General features: G+C 40.0%; 1 protein-coding gene across 1 annotated transcript in view; it reads left to right on the forward strand.

Moving 5' to 3' along the window:
* The window catches only part of tnni3k (TNNI3 interacting kinase), a 25,439-nt gene continuing 11,435 nt past the window's right edge, over nucleotides 1-14,004 (forward strand). Inside the window, exons 1-22 of the mRNA XM_086046409.1 lie at nucleotides 1-547; nucleotides 1,686-1,794; nucleotides 1,889-1,974; nucleotides 3,000-3,097; nucleotides 3,178-3,288; nucleotides 3,349-3,447; nucleotides 3,670-3,808; nucleotides 4,842-4,986; nucleotides 5,067-5,171; nucleotides 5,242-5,336; nucleotides 5,952-6,101; nucleotides 6,628-6,711; nucleotides 6,783-6,839; nucleotides 7,618-7,710; nucleotides 7,784-7,841; nucleotides 7,912-8,106; nucleotides 9,312-9,416; nucleotides 9,491-9,543; nucleotides 10,219-10,271; nucleotides 10,831-10,963; nucleotides 11,897-12,006; nucleotides 13,805-13,864. Of these exons, the coding sequence (XP_085902535.1) occupies nucleotides 508-547; nucleotides 1,686-1,794; nucleotides 1,889-1,974; nucleotides 3,000-3,097; nucleotides 3,178-3,288; nucleotides 3,349-3,447; nucleotides 3,670-3,808; nucleotides 4,842-4,986; nucleotides 5,067-5,171; nucleotides 5,242-5,336; nucleotides 5,952-6,101; nucleotides 6,628-6,711; nucleotides 6,783-6,839; nucleotides 7,618-7,710; nucleotides 7,784-7,841; nucleotides 7,912-8,106; nucleotides 9,312-9,416; nucleotides 9,491-9,543; nucleotides 10,219-10,271; nucleotides 10,831-10,963; nucleotides 11,897-12,006; nucleotides 13,805-13,864 (2,178 nt within the window). The 5' untranslated portion in view covers nucleotides 1-507. The remainder of the gene's footprint in view (nucleotides 548-1,685; nucleotides 1,795-1,888; nucleotides 1,975-2,999; nucleotides 3,098-3,177; nucleotides 3,289-3,348; nucleotides 3,448-3,669; nucleotides 3,809-4,841; nucleotides 4,987-5,066; nucleotides 5,172-5,241; nucleotides 5,337-5,951; nucleotides 6,102-6,627; nucleotides 6,712-6,782; nucleotides 6,840-7,617; nucleotides 7,711-7,783; nucleotides 7,842-7,911; nucleotides 8,107-9,311; nucleotides 9,417-9,490; nucleotides 9,544-10,218; nucleotides 10,272-10,830; nucleotides 10,964-11,896; nucleotides 12,007-13,804; nucleotides 13,865-14,004) is intronic.

Genomic DNA, 14,004 nt, shown 5'->3' on the forward strand with positions numbered 1-14,004 from the left:
TATTTTTCAGTAAAATGAACCTTTTTGTTTTATTCAATAAACTACTGACAACATAACTCCCAAATCCCAAGTATAAATATGGTCATTTACATCATATTCTTAATGGGAAATGAAAAACAGTCCAAATACAAAAAAAAAAAGGTCCACCATTTTTGTTCTTAATTTTTCCAGGGCCGTAGACAGTGGGACTAGAAGATTTTTCTTCAATGATAGCTGTTCCCCAATGGGACAAGATTAAGTTAAACCCTCTCCTCAAATATGAGCCCACAACCGGCCCACCCCCCCGTGAACTTTACATATATCCTCACAACACAAGGATTACCTATGCCATACGCACACACACACACACACTCACGTGTCACGGCGATCAGTTGTCGGAGTTTGTTTGGCCGTTATTATTTTTAGCCCACCGCCATGATCCCCTCTTTATCTGGACGTGTGCAATTGTGGCAGAGGGAACGATTGTATGACTGACGGCCTGTTCACGAACAGCACACGGGACCTACAATGGGGAACTACAAATCCAGACCATCGCAGACGTGTACAGGTAATACTGTTGGGTGAGGCATTTTATGTGTGTGTGTTTTTTTTTAACATGATTGATTTTACATCGGCAACACAGCGGTAGAGTGGTTTGCTTGTTTGCCACAGTTCCGAGGTTCGGGGTTGATTCTCGGCTCCTTTGCATGTTGTCCCTGTACTTGACAATTGTGGCCAAAATGATATTGTAATCCCGATTACTTATACAGTATACATCATAGAAACATCAGCATTTTTACTGCTTTGGTTTAAAAAAAAAAACCGCATATCCAAACAGTTTTCAGTGCAAAATAAAACTTTAAAATGAGTGGATTATCATTTTAGAATAGGCCTAAATGCTAATATTTGGCTAACTGAATAAATGTTATCTTGTTTGCTTGTCACTTGCCCTAAATCTGAAATAAATCCAAGCAACGGATGCTGGTCGCTTTCGAGGCACGAGCTCCTCACCATGATGGTCCTCATCTCCGAATTGTGCTGTACTTGATTTTCTGGCCATAACTCAGCAGAAAGGGTGCATTTGCTCCCTGGTGGTTGGCTGACTACTAGTTAGAAAATGAGATATGCCGCATTTTAAATGTAAGCATTGCTGACAGTCAGGTTAATTTAATTGTGCCATCCAAAAATCGTAATCACGGATAAAATTCGTTTAATTGTGCAGCCTCGAAACACATGCTTCTTGGTTTCATGCTGTCCATAAATACAAATTGAACGCAAGACAACTGAACGTATCATTTAGGAACAATAAAAATAAATAAGACAAATCCACTGCAGCGTTTCCAGCTGTGTTGAAAGCCAATAAATAAAAATGGGTTTTATCCCAAGGCTTTTGCTGTTACATGTGACAACAAAAGAAGAGCCTACTAGAACACCTGAACTTTATTTGGGGTTAATCAGAGGCACTTGAAATGATAGCAGGTGTGCGCTAAATTCCATTTAGCATGAGTTTGAATGTGATTGGTTACATTTGATCACAGATACATCCCCGGTTATAGGGGCATGCAATCCTATTTACTTAATTGGTTATTTTTACTACATTCATGCTATAAAATTATTCATCTTGGTGTCTTTATTTTAATTTTATCTTAAAAACCTGTACATACACTGAATAACGGAAGACCAAGTCAATTTTTCTGTCCCTTAAGATGAGTGGAAGAAAAAGGTGAGCGAATCATATTCTGTTATTCTGGAGAAGCTGCAAGATGACCTCCAGCTCAAAGACAGCGAGCTCGTGGACCTCAAACTTGCATTCAGGTGAACCCTAGTCTGCTTTGCCTACTTTTCTGGATGTTGTTTAAAAAAAAAAAAGAAGAAGTAAAAAAAAAAAATTCTCCCCTCTATGACTCAGCTCCGACGAGGCGTTTCAGAAGGTGAACTTGAACTACCGAACAGAGAAAGGCCTGTCCCTGCTGCATCTCTGCTGCGTGTGCAAAGGTATGCATGGCCACCACACTCTAATAATAACTTGTCAACAAAGCGCTATGTTGGAGTGGAAGGACAGATTGCTGGCGACTTATCTGAGGACAACCTTTTGGTGTTGATGTCAGCCTTGTTAAAGCGGAAGTCAACCCAAACATATTTTTTTCAACAATATGTTCCCACCAGGCCCACTAGTTGAAATACGGCATTCTGATTAATTTTGTGTTTGTGGAACATAAGTTAAGCAGTAAAATGCACTCGTTTTTAGCCATCTCTGGGGGCGGCCATTTTGTCTTCTGTCGACTGAAAATGACATCACAACTGCTCACAACGACCAATCACGGCTGACCTGTTCTCTGTATCTGAGCCGTGATTGGTCCTTGTGAGCAGTTGTGATGTCATTTTCAGTCGACAGAAGAAAAAATGGCCGCCCCCAGAGATGGCTAAAAACGAGTGGATTAACACTTATTCCACAAACGCAATATTTAACAGAATGCCCTGTTTCAACTAGTGGGCTTGCATAGAACATATTCTTGAAAAAAATGTGTTTGCGTTGACTTCCGCTTTAAAAGCCTATTCATTTCTTCACCTATTGCGTTTTTTTTCCCTTTTTTCCTGTGGAATCCATGCTCAGCTACGTTTTTGTGCTCTTTGTGTATGGCATGACCTGACAAATAGGAAAGTAGTAATTTGCGTCAAGCGAGTATGCTGAAGTGATACATTGCAACAGTTTTAAGATTTAGCCCGGGTGGTTAGCAGAAGTTAGTCTTGGTGGTGTCTGTATCACGCGTTGGGGCTGTTTTTCTTCAGCTGGTACTCGGCCCTTAGTCAAGGTGGAGGGAATTATGAACAGTTCCAAAATGCACTCAGTCTTACCACAAAACCTTCAGGCTTCTACTAAGCACAAGGAAAAGCCTACTAGAATATCTGAACTTTATTTGGGGTTAATCTGAGGCACTCCCAAAAAACTGGCATCTGAACAGGGGTGTGTAGACTTTTAATATAATCTGTAACAATATATTTGGTGTGTGTATGTTTAGGTAACAAGGGACATATCAGCTCTTTAATGGTCAAAGGTCTCCGTCCGTCCAGACTGACCAAGAACGGATTCACTGCTCTCCACTTGGCCGCGTATCAGGTGAACCGATCCCGGAAATCTTTCTTCCTCAGTGATGGGCAACCGTGAACATGTTGCTTCCTTGGCTGCATTGCTGTTAGGACAACGGCGAGCTGGTTACCGCGCTCCTCCACGGCGGGTCGGACGTGCAGCAGCTGGGCTACGGAGCCCTCACCGCCCTGCACGTGGCCACGTTAGCAGGACACATGGAGGTGAGAGAGGTCATCCTCAGCCTTTTTCACCGGGTTAGCTGACGACTGGTTTGTGTGCAGGCGACCGATATTCTCCTCCAGCACGGCGCTTCCGTTAATGTCCAGGATGCTGTGTTTTTCACCCCGCTGCATATCGCCGCCTATAATGGCAACGAGCAGGTAAATCCAATCGATTTGAGTTCAGCGGTTATTCAGCTTGTGTACAGTAAGATTTTTCACCACCGTCCATTTATGGCTGAATGATTTTGGAAAGTAATAACAATGGCAGGCGGTGCTTTTGGTAGTTTTTAGATCAGCAGAAAGAGCCTTGCTGGTGCTGATTGTCTCCTGACAGCTCACCAGTGAGTAAATCAATTTCTCACTTGTATGTTTTCTTACTAGCTCACCAAACTACTGCTGAAGTTTGGCGCGGATGTGAACGCCAGTGGTGAGGTGGGCGACCGGCCGCTGCATCTGGCCGCAGCCAAAGGTTTCCTTGACATCATTGCGCTTCTGGTCGGGGAAGGGGGAAAAGCTAATGGTAAGACTTTTGGGCCCTAACAAAGAAATATTAAAAATATTGGAAGAGTGAGAGCAAATCCTTTAGTTCAGGGGTTGTTCAACTTCTTGGGTTGAAATGCCATTTAAAATGAAATTTAAGTATTCATAACTTTTATAGAAAGTAACGTAACCAAATTGTACATATTTTTATCGACGGGAGCTGCTGTTCACTGCTTACATGAACAACTAGGCTGTGAACACAAAGGAGCTAGGTTGCCGTTTAAAAAAGCAAAAAAAAATCGTTGAAAAAAAAATTGACTGTTTGACGATACTGTTTTTACTTTGTTTAAAGTTAACACATATCACAATATTCTTAAGTAAAATATTTATCTTTTTAACGTTACAAGATATCACACTGTTTACATTTTTAAGTCTAGAGTTACAAAAATCACACTTTTTTAAATAGGTAAAACATTTTTCTTACAAGATATCATACATTTTTTAAAAGTTTAGAATGCAAAATATGACACATTTTTAAAATCATAATAAATCAAAATATTTTGCATTACAAGACTCTTTTAAAATGTTGAATGTTAAAAGGTCCAACTATTTTAATTTTTAAAGTGAAAATGATAAACCGACATAATTTTTATTGAAAAAAGTTACAAGTTACAAGATATAACACAATTTTAGAAAATAAAAAAGATGATTACATTTTTTAAATTAAAATGAAGGCAAATATTCTTTAATATTCAAGATATGACAATATTTTTTTATTCATTAATCGAATGCTACAAATGTTGACACTTTTTTAATATAAAAAGGAAAAAAAAAATATTAAAAGGTGCCACACTATTTAATTTTTCTTGTTGAAAGTAAAAAGGTTTATAGATAACTGTAGGAGAGTGAAGTCATTTTTCAATGTTACAAGATAGAGCACTCATTTTAATCAAACACGTTTTAAATGTGGAAAAAAAGTGGATTTATACAAGCATATCACACAATAAAAAATAAATAAATAAAAAAACCAAATTTTTCCTGTATGCACTTTGTGTGTTCGTGTGTATCTCCAGTGAACGCGCAGGACAATGAGGACCACGTGCCGCTCCACTTCTGCGCCCGCTTTGGCCACCATGAAGTGGTGCGCTTCCTCCTTCAGGGCAACTTTGACGCACAGGCGCACGCCACCAACATATACGGAGACACGCCGTTACACTTGTAAAGGGGCCGCTGCCGCGCTACTATACTATCCACGTTGCTCCGCAGCGGACCCTTTGATGTGTCGTCTTCCCACCCAGGGCCTGCTACAATGGCAAATATGACGTGGTGAAGGAGATTATCCAGCTCTCTGGTGCCGAGAGTCTCACAAAGGAGAACATTTTCAGCGAGACATCACTGCACAGGTATTGGCTTTTATCGTATTTCTTCAAATAGTGGCCGGAAGTCCTGATGAGTTCCCATCTTACATCACAGTGCTTGCACCTATGGTAAAGATCTGGAGATGGTCAAGTTTTTGTTGAGCCAGAACGCCATGAGCATCAACCACCAGGGAAGAGATGGACACACAGGTGACTTATATTTAATTTTTTTAATCTTTTGAAATTGAATCATCTTTTTTTGTATGATAAATCCCAGTCTATCACAGAATGTTACAAGATGACACAATATGTTTTTTACATATTTATTACACAGACAAAAATAAAAAGAATGTAACATTTTTTAAAGTTATAAAATATCACATTTTTATTTATTCATTTAACTCATTCACTGCCAGACATTTTCAGACCGTCTTTTACCCTAACGTTTGAAAAAATTTGAAAAAAATATAAATAAATTCCTGCGATTGAATGGCTGGACTGTGAAAAGACAAGTAAATCCGTCAACGGCAGTGAATGAGTTAAAATCAATCTAGACAAAATACTGCTCGTATTTGTAATCAAGTAAAGTTAAACATCCTTAATCTTAAATTGAAAGTTACAAAATATTACACTATTTTGAAAAAAAAATCCATTAACGTAAGGTTTAATATAGCACTTTTTTTTAATGTTGAATTTTACAACGTCTCAATCGGGCTGTTTTTATTTTTTGTACGTTAAAAGTTACAAAGCATCACACTGTTTTTCTTTCAATCAAAAAAAATACAATTTTTAATGATACGTGATGTTCACCATGTTGTCCTCGAGCCCTGCACAGCGCCTGTTTCCACGGGCACATCCGCCTGGTGCAGTTCCTGCTGGACAACGGGGCCGACATGAACCTGGTGGCCTGCGATCCGAGCCGGTCCAGCGGGGAGAAGGATGAGCAGACCTGCCTTATGTGGGCTTATGAGAAAGGTGACAGTCGAACAATACAATACAATTTTATTTATATAGCCCACAGTCCATTTAGATTAATGCTAATAAACCATGGATAAAGCGTCATAGACGGGCTAACGAATAACATGGATGTGGCGGTGTTATAAACCTTTAAGCAACGGATATCTGAACACAAACAGTGCAGCAATACGTGTAGACAAATACAACAATACATACAGGCATATATTATTTATCCTCTGCAAAGAGTGACTAATACTACTGCATCTTATTGACCAATTGTGACCGGCTTCTTCCATATGTCTATATTGCCCCCAGGTGTCCAAGGCGCGCACACCCGAGGGAGCAGCACAATGTCCATTGAATTGAAGCAAAAAATGTGGCCAAAACTGTTTCATTGTTTACATTCTGTCTGATTAATTTTGAACTTTGTATTCCAACACATGCACTTGTCAACAACACCCATGGAGTGAACTCATCACAAGAGAAAAAAAATTGCTCAAGCTAAACATCAATGCTGATTTTTCTTTTCTCTTTCCCACCACAGGTCACGATGCCATCGTCACTTTGCTGAAGCACTACAAGCGCCCGGATGACTCTCCCTGCAATGAGTACTCGCAGCCAGGAGGGGGTGAGTCCAAAATCGACGGAGACGCACAGTCGGTCACGTGAAAGCGTCTAAATTTGGCGACTGTCTTCCAGATGGCTCCTACGTTTCTGTCCCGTCCCCTCTGGGGAAGATCAAGAGCATGACGAAAGGTAACGAGGTGCAGCGGATTTTCCCACATTTTCCCCTGACTGTCATCTGACATGATGCACACGTACACACGCACTGTTGCTCTGTGAAGCTGGTCATAAGCACAACACTGATAAGCAAAATATATCACATTTATTTGATATCCAGTGTAAGGTCCATGTACAGTGCTAGTGTGCTCTTGGTTTATAATAGTTTTGAGTTTTTCATTTATAATTCATTTTGATATAGTTTTTACTTTGGTTTTTGAAATTCGGTTACTTTTAATTAGGTTTTAGACCTTTTTTTGGGGGGGTAGACTAGTTTTTATTTTTTTCTCTAGTTTTAGTATTAATTTTAGGTAGGTTTTTTTTTTTAATACATGGAGTTTTTGCCGAGTGCAAAAAAATTTAACTCAGTGTTGTGTAACAAAAGTAAAAAACTCTTTCATAAACTTTCAAAGCACATGAATCCATCATATAATACAAAAAAATGTTGATGTTTCCAAATTTGTTGTACTACAATCTTGTTTCACTTTTATTAGAGAATAAACAATGAGCATTTTTGATATCCCCCTATCAATCAATTAATTGTCTAAAATATTGCTCAAAAACAAGAGCCAATTCAAAGAAACAGATGTTATTTTTGGATTTAGCAGGCCAAAATGACCCAGAAACTATCAAAATATCATTGGCACCCTAAAAAAAAATTAATTTGCCCAGTGTTCTTAAACCTTACTCATCCCACGTGTTGAGTGAACTATACCAATAAATGTTCACTGTTTTGTTTTTTTGTTTTTTCCAGAAAAAGCAGAGGTTCTTCTACTCAGGGCCAGCCTCCCCTCTCATTTCCATCTTCAGCTCTCCGAGTTGGAATTTAATGAAATCATTGGATCTGGTAACTTTTTTATTTTTTTATTTTTTTGCATTCAATCTTACAATATTACCGTATACCTCTATTTTGCCCACAGGCTCTTTCGGCAGGGTTTACAAAGGCAAATGCCGGAACAAAATAGTCGCAATTAAACGGTAAATATCTACATAAAGCACTTTCTTCCTTCACCTCCCTCTTTTCCGACGCTTTGACTGTCGTCTGCAGCTACCGAGCCAACACGTACTGCTCCAAGTCGGACGTGGACATGTTCTGCCGAGAGGTGTCCATCCTGTGTCGCCTCAACCACCCGTGCATCATCCAGTTTGTGGGCGCCTGTCTGGACGACCCCAGCCAGTTCGCCATCGTCACCCAGTACATCTCGGGGGGCTCGCTCTTCGCGCTGTTGCATGAGCAGAAGAGGTGAGGGAGGCGAAGCTTACGTCCTTCAGCTGGACCACCCACCACGGGGTTGAACTCATAATTCAAAATAATCATAATCCGTTCCAGCCTCTCTCCCGCCAAAAAAACCCAAAACAAAACATTTGTACTGGTTTTTATAAGATTTATAAGAAATAGCACTCTGTGGAAAAAAAAGTTCACCCATCCATTTTAAAAGATATACTTATAACATTAATGTATAGGATTACACCATTTGTCAATAATGATTAATTGTATTGTGTGGCTATTTCTAGTCCACGTGACTTGGCCACCCGGACGTACTATAATACAGACATATGGATATACAGTTGCTTCAATGGGAAATCAACCCAAACATATTTTTTTCAAGAATATGTTCTTTGCCGGCCCACTGGTTGAAACACGGCATTCTGATTAATATTGCTTTTGTGGACCACTTTTTAGCCATGTCAGGGGGCGGCCATTTTGTCATTTCTGTCGGCTGAAAATGACATCACAGACCCTCAGGGCTCAGATAACGACCAATCTCGGCTCAGCTTCACAAAACAGGTGAGCCGTGATTGTCAGTTACCTGAGGCCTGAGGGTGTGTGATGTCATTTTCAGTCGACAGAAGTGACAAAATGGCCGCCCCCGGAGAAGGCTAAAAACGTGTGGATTAACTCTTATTCCTCAAACGCGATATTTATCAGAATGCCTTGTTTCACCTAGTGGGTCTGCATAGAACATAATATTGTAAAGACTCTTTTGGGGTTGACTTCCTGTTTTTAGCATTATAGCACCTGCTATTCATCGGCCAGTCTATGGCATTTTGCATTGTTTGTTAGCATTAAGATAAGTAGACTCTTCTAAGGCAAACTGTATGGTTGTTTTAAACACACACAAGTGTAATTCTGTCTGTTTGATGTTAAGTTTGGCAGGAAAGTTCCACTGGGAGAGAGAGAGAGATAGAGAGTTACACAAGAAGAGCACGTTTTCACAACAGAGCAGTCAGCCGGTCTCATTATCCTCCCTGGAAGTAAACCTCACCAATTCCTCCACTTTAGTCGCAATGGTCATCGATCGAGACCAAGTGTTGTGCTAACTGCGTGCCCAGGTGCACTCCGGCTTATCGATCGACGGATGTTAAGAGCTGTGTGTGATTGGCAAGGGGTAAGGGCATTGATCCGGCGCTAAGTCACTGCCGCTTTAATGATGTGTCAATGGACAGGCTGATTGATCTCCAATCCAAGCTCATCATCGCCATGGATGTGGCCAAGGGGATGGAGTACCTGCACAACCTCACCCAGCCCATCATCCACAGAGATCTCAACAGGTACGGGACTCTCTCACACACACACTGCCTAGCTGTAATGAAAAGACATCAATGACACCTGTGCTCTTTTCCAGTCACAATATTCTTCTTTATGAAGACGGACATGCGGTGGTGGCTGATTTTGGAGGTAAGAATTGTTTGTCAGGCTGATCATCAAAGAAAAAATGGCATTAACAAGTCAGATTCACACCTATGGACAGTTTAGAGCACACAACGCACTTCCACTCAACATTCAATTTATATACATCTGCGAATATGCGAATTTGCATGTGTCGAACTGCAAATATGCAGGGGTCGACGATAGTTTTAGGTTGTGATAATACAAATCACCACTAGATGGCAGACATGGCTTAGTTGGTTATACTGCCCTATACTACAAGGTGAGTAGGCCTAATAATTGTCTGTGGATTTGGAACAAAAAATATGCATATGCAGGACAAACATACCTCAATAATATTCACAATTTTGCATGAGTTTATTTTTGTGAAAAAATGTACAACGTGAGGTCTTGCACTTAATGTTATTTTGCGGTTCAGCAGTTTTGTGCCGTCCTTGTATAGTAATTTTTATGCAACAGAGCCCTTAGCGCTTGAAAAAAAAATACAGTATGCGTTTGTTTTGTTGTTTGCTTCAAACCGTTTATTGTTGAGTTACAATAGTGGATCTTTTATACATGCGTTGAAAATGCATTTTAAAAAATGAAATATATCAAGAGAATGTGCAGTATTTTGCTAGTATTTGTTTAGGTGCTACCGTTACGTGACTTCAGTGCTTAACACTAAACACAGATTTATGCCTGCAGAGTCCAGATTCCTCCAATCTGTGGATGAGGACAACATGACCAAGCAGCCGGGGGTAAGACACACCTTCTTTGTTTTTTTGACCAATCAGATTTCAGCCTCTCTGTTGTCATGCAATCTAATTTGCCAAGAGCCTTCAGAATTAGTAGTCCTGGCCCATAGAGTTGGGCTGAACATTTAATCCAATTCAAATCAACACTGCAATGATGTACGTGACACAAATTGCGACATGGTCGATAAAGTTGGGTAATTCCCCACTGAGGAGCAAGGTACCAAATGCACAGCCCGCCAACGGTGTTTCCTTTGGCTAAACTGCCTGCACCTGCAATCAATTACCCAGCAGCTCACCAAACTGCCTTCATGCAGATTTTTTTCTCGGCGTGATGATCCATCACGACCCAAGATGCTTAGCCTGCAGTTTGGTGTTAAGTGCGTTGCGTCCCCGGAGAGCCGCCTGTTGTAAGAAATGACTTCCCCTGGCACAAATGCATTATTTGCCACAGCAACTGTGCCCGCGTGTGTTTTCAAATGTGCATTTATGACATTTTTTTTACTTTTTTTTTTTTTTTTTTAATGAGACACCTTTTTTTTTGTGCATGCGTGCGTGTGTATAGAACCTGCGATGGATGGCTCCCGAGGTCTTCACTCAGTGTACACGCTACTCAGTCAAGGCAGACATGTTCAGCTACGCCCTTTGTCTGTGGGAGCTGCTGACTGGAGAGATTCCCTTTGCACACTTGAAGCCTGGTAATTTTTCCCTCATGTCGTATTTAATGTGCATTGGCTTCAATCGGACAGATGAAGGCAGATTTCTGAAATACTGTCTCAGCCCGAAAGGCGATGCTGGCTAACTCTCCTTGTTTGGTTCATATTTGAAAAAAAATAGGAATAAAATATATGAATACAAATGCACTTTAGAAGTTGGCAACTTGGCAAACAAGGGATGGAAGGTGAGTCCATCGTAGATTAGAGGTTAGGGTTGTGATGCAACTAACGTAAGAGCGGTATTATGCACCGCACCTATTGGAATTCAAATTCTGTGGACTGTTATACAGTACCTGTCTTTGATTTGGGGATGGTTGCTTTTAACCCTTTCATGCACAGTGGTCATTACAGTGGACAGCTATTTAAAAGTTGCTTTCGCCTATATTAATGAATCCAAACAATATATTTATATTTTTAAATAATAACATCACATTATAATTAATGCATGAAAGGGTTAAAAATATTCAATTTTAGATTAATTAATATAGGCGAAAGCAACTTTTAAATAGCTGTCCACTGTAGTGACCTCTGTGCATGGAAGGGTTAAAATATTTTTTGTTGAATTTTTACTACACGATACTTACTGTAATATTTTTTCTTTAATCGTGTGCACAGGAAATACACAAAATAAAAATAAAAACATTTTTAAAGGTGTTTTGGGGAAAAAAAGAAATTAATAAAAACTTACAGCCCCGCTGTGAAAATAAATTACAACTAATGGAATTTCCAAAATCCCAACTAACCTAAATGTTTATAATCCCAATGTGCGCACATCACAGAGAGAAAGAGTGAGGGTGGGTGAAAAAGGGACTTTGCGCTGAAGTGGCCGCTTTGGAGTCATGTGAACTCGGTGTGATAATCTTCCAGCCATGGAGCGGTGGTATTTGACCGTTCTCTCCGTCTTGTTGTCCCCAGCCGCCGCCGCAGCAGACATGGCCTACCATCACATCCGGCCTCCTGTTGGCTACTCGATCCCAAAACCCATCTCTGCACTTCTGATGAGGGGATGGAATGCATGTCCAGAGGTAAAGCAGAAAATCAAGGAGAGAAAGCAAGCGGTTTGTGAAAGCAAGGGTGTTGAGCAGAACAGCGACTTTGATGCTAGTATTTTTTTTTTTTTTTTTTTTGCTTTTGTGATACCTTAAATGATAAAACAACACAAGAATGAGAAAGGGCTTTTGAATAATTATTTATTTGCAGATATACAACGAGAAAACACGCCGGGAGTGACGCTGACTCGCCACACGGCTGGCGTTGAACGCCACTGGCTTTTTTACATGGCGTTCCTCATTCACTCCATGAACGGCGTCATCTTTTCTCACCATCGCGACAAATGTTCTAATTGCTACTCCGTTTACACACACCGTACATGTGCATACTCCGTTCGGGTGTGATGTTCCTAAATTTGTCCGACTTTCAATATGTTGCCATTTCTTTCCCTCGTAATTTACAAGCCAAGACTCACCGATTGATTCACAATGCAAGTCAATAATTTGAATTTGACATATAAATTATAATGTACTTATCATACATTTGAAAATTCACGTATAACAATAATGGTAACTTAACATTAAAAACATAATTTGGATTCAGTTGCTAATACATATTTGTTGATTAATCATTGCACCCCCCCCCCCCATTTTGTAAGTACTACCGATACTAGAAAACCATTTCACGCTGAAGTGACACTTATGACAACGTCAAAGTGTTTAACTTTTATTTTACAAGCTGTAAAAAGGTCTCGCCAACAAAACTGCTCCAGCGCTTTTTGCTCCTTAATCCCACTGAGGCAAAGGATGCCGAGTCAGCTGCAACTGCATTCAGCGCTAATGAATGGCACATTCATATCCCCCAGATCATACATTATTGCATGGCTGTGCAAAAATGAAGAGCACACATGACTAGATGTATGCACCCCGATGCCATATTCCCAGCTTCCTCATTATACTGCTGCGACTTAGTGAGGAGTGACCGTCACCGTACGTATGCCTGCCTCAATGGACCACTTATGTACAAAGGATAACGTTTCATTGATTCGATCAATCAATCAATGCTGATGTCCTCGAGGGCCAGCGCTCTGGCCCTGTGAGGATGAATTTGAAACCCGATTGGTCAAAGAAACAGCCCCATTGCTAATATTGCTTTCTTCGACATGCACTAACTGATTCTGAAGGCCCTGGGCAGATGAAATTGACATGGCTACACAATGAGGCTGACATCTGGTTGGACCAAAAAAAAATCAAAGACGCATTCAGGAAGTGGAAATAGTACAGCCAAAAATAACACTATGAAATAAAGAGACTGGGAATGAATTAATACAATTTTATGGAACCTGGACTGTCAGTATGGAATACTTTTAGAATAGTTCTATTGATTATTCCATCGATAAAAGAAATAATCGGGTAAGTGTCTTACAAAAGCATTTTTTTCCCCCCCAATGACTGTTTGTTAACCAATTATCATTGTTTATTTGTGATGAAAAAACAACAACAGTTAAACAATATCACATGAGATGGATTGATGTTGTACTCAGCAAAGTTTTTGAAACTGATTCAGCTACTGGTCCGGTCATTGCTTTGCAAAGTAAAAGTAAATGTATGCAAATGTTTTATTTTGAATAAACACGCAAGTTAATCAGTCTGCTTTCATGGTGGACTACAGAAATGAGAGTATTAAGGGATGAAATGACATTTAAGTTAAACAATAGCTCCAAATGATTACTCTATTATTAAAATAGTTGCTGTTGTTAGTTGATAATCGATTAGTTATCGATGAATCCATCCATTTTGACACCGCTAGTCACTATCTAACATCTCATTTCAGGACCGTCCAGAGTTTTCTGAAGTGGTCACCAACCTGGAGGAGTGTTTATGCAACGTTGAGGTACACTATGAACATTTTCACAATATTTTTCAACAACAGTGTGGCAGAAAAGCAAACTGTGACATTTATCCGAGCAATAGAAACATCTAATTAGCCGGTCCTTCAATAATCTCACGTCTGAATTTCCACCCGGTCTATCT

Source organism: Filicampus tigris, chromosome 12, assembly GCF_054856515.1.
Source record: "Filicampus tigris isolate MCC_2025a chromosome 12, RoL_Ftig_1.0, whole genome shotgun sequence".
Taxonomy (NCBI): domain Eukaryota; kingdom Metazoa; phylum Chordata; class Actinopteri; order Syngnathiformes; family Syngnathidae; genus Filicampus; species Filicampus tigris.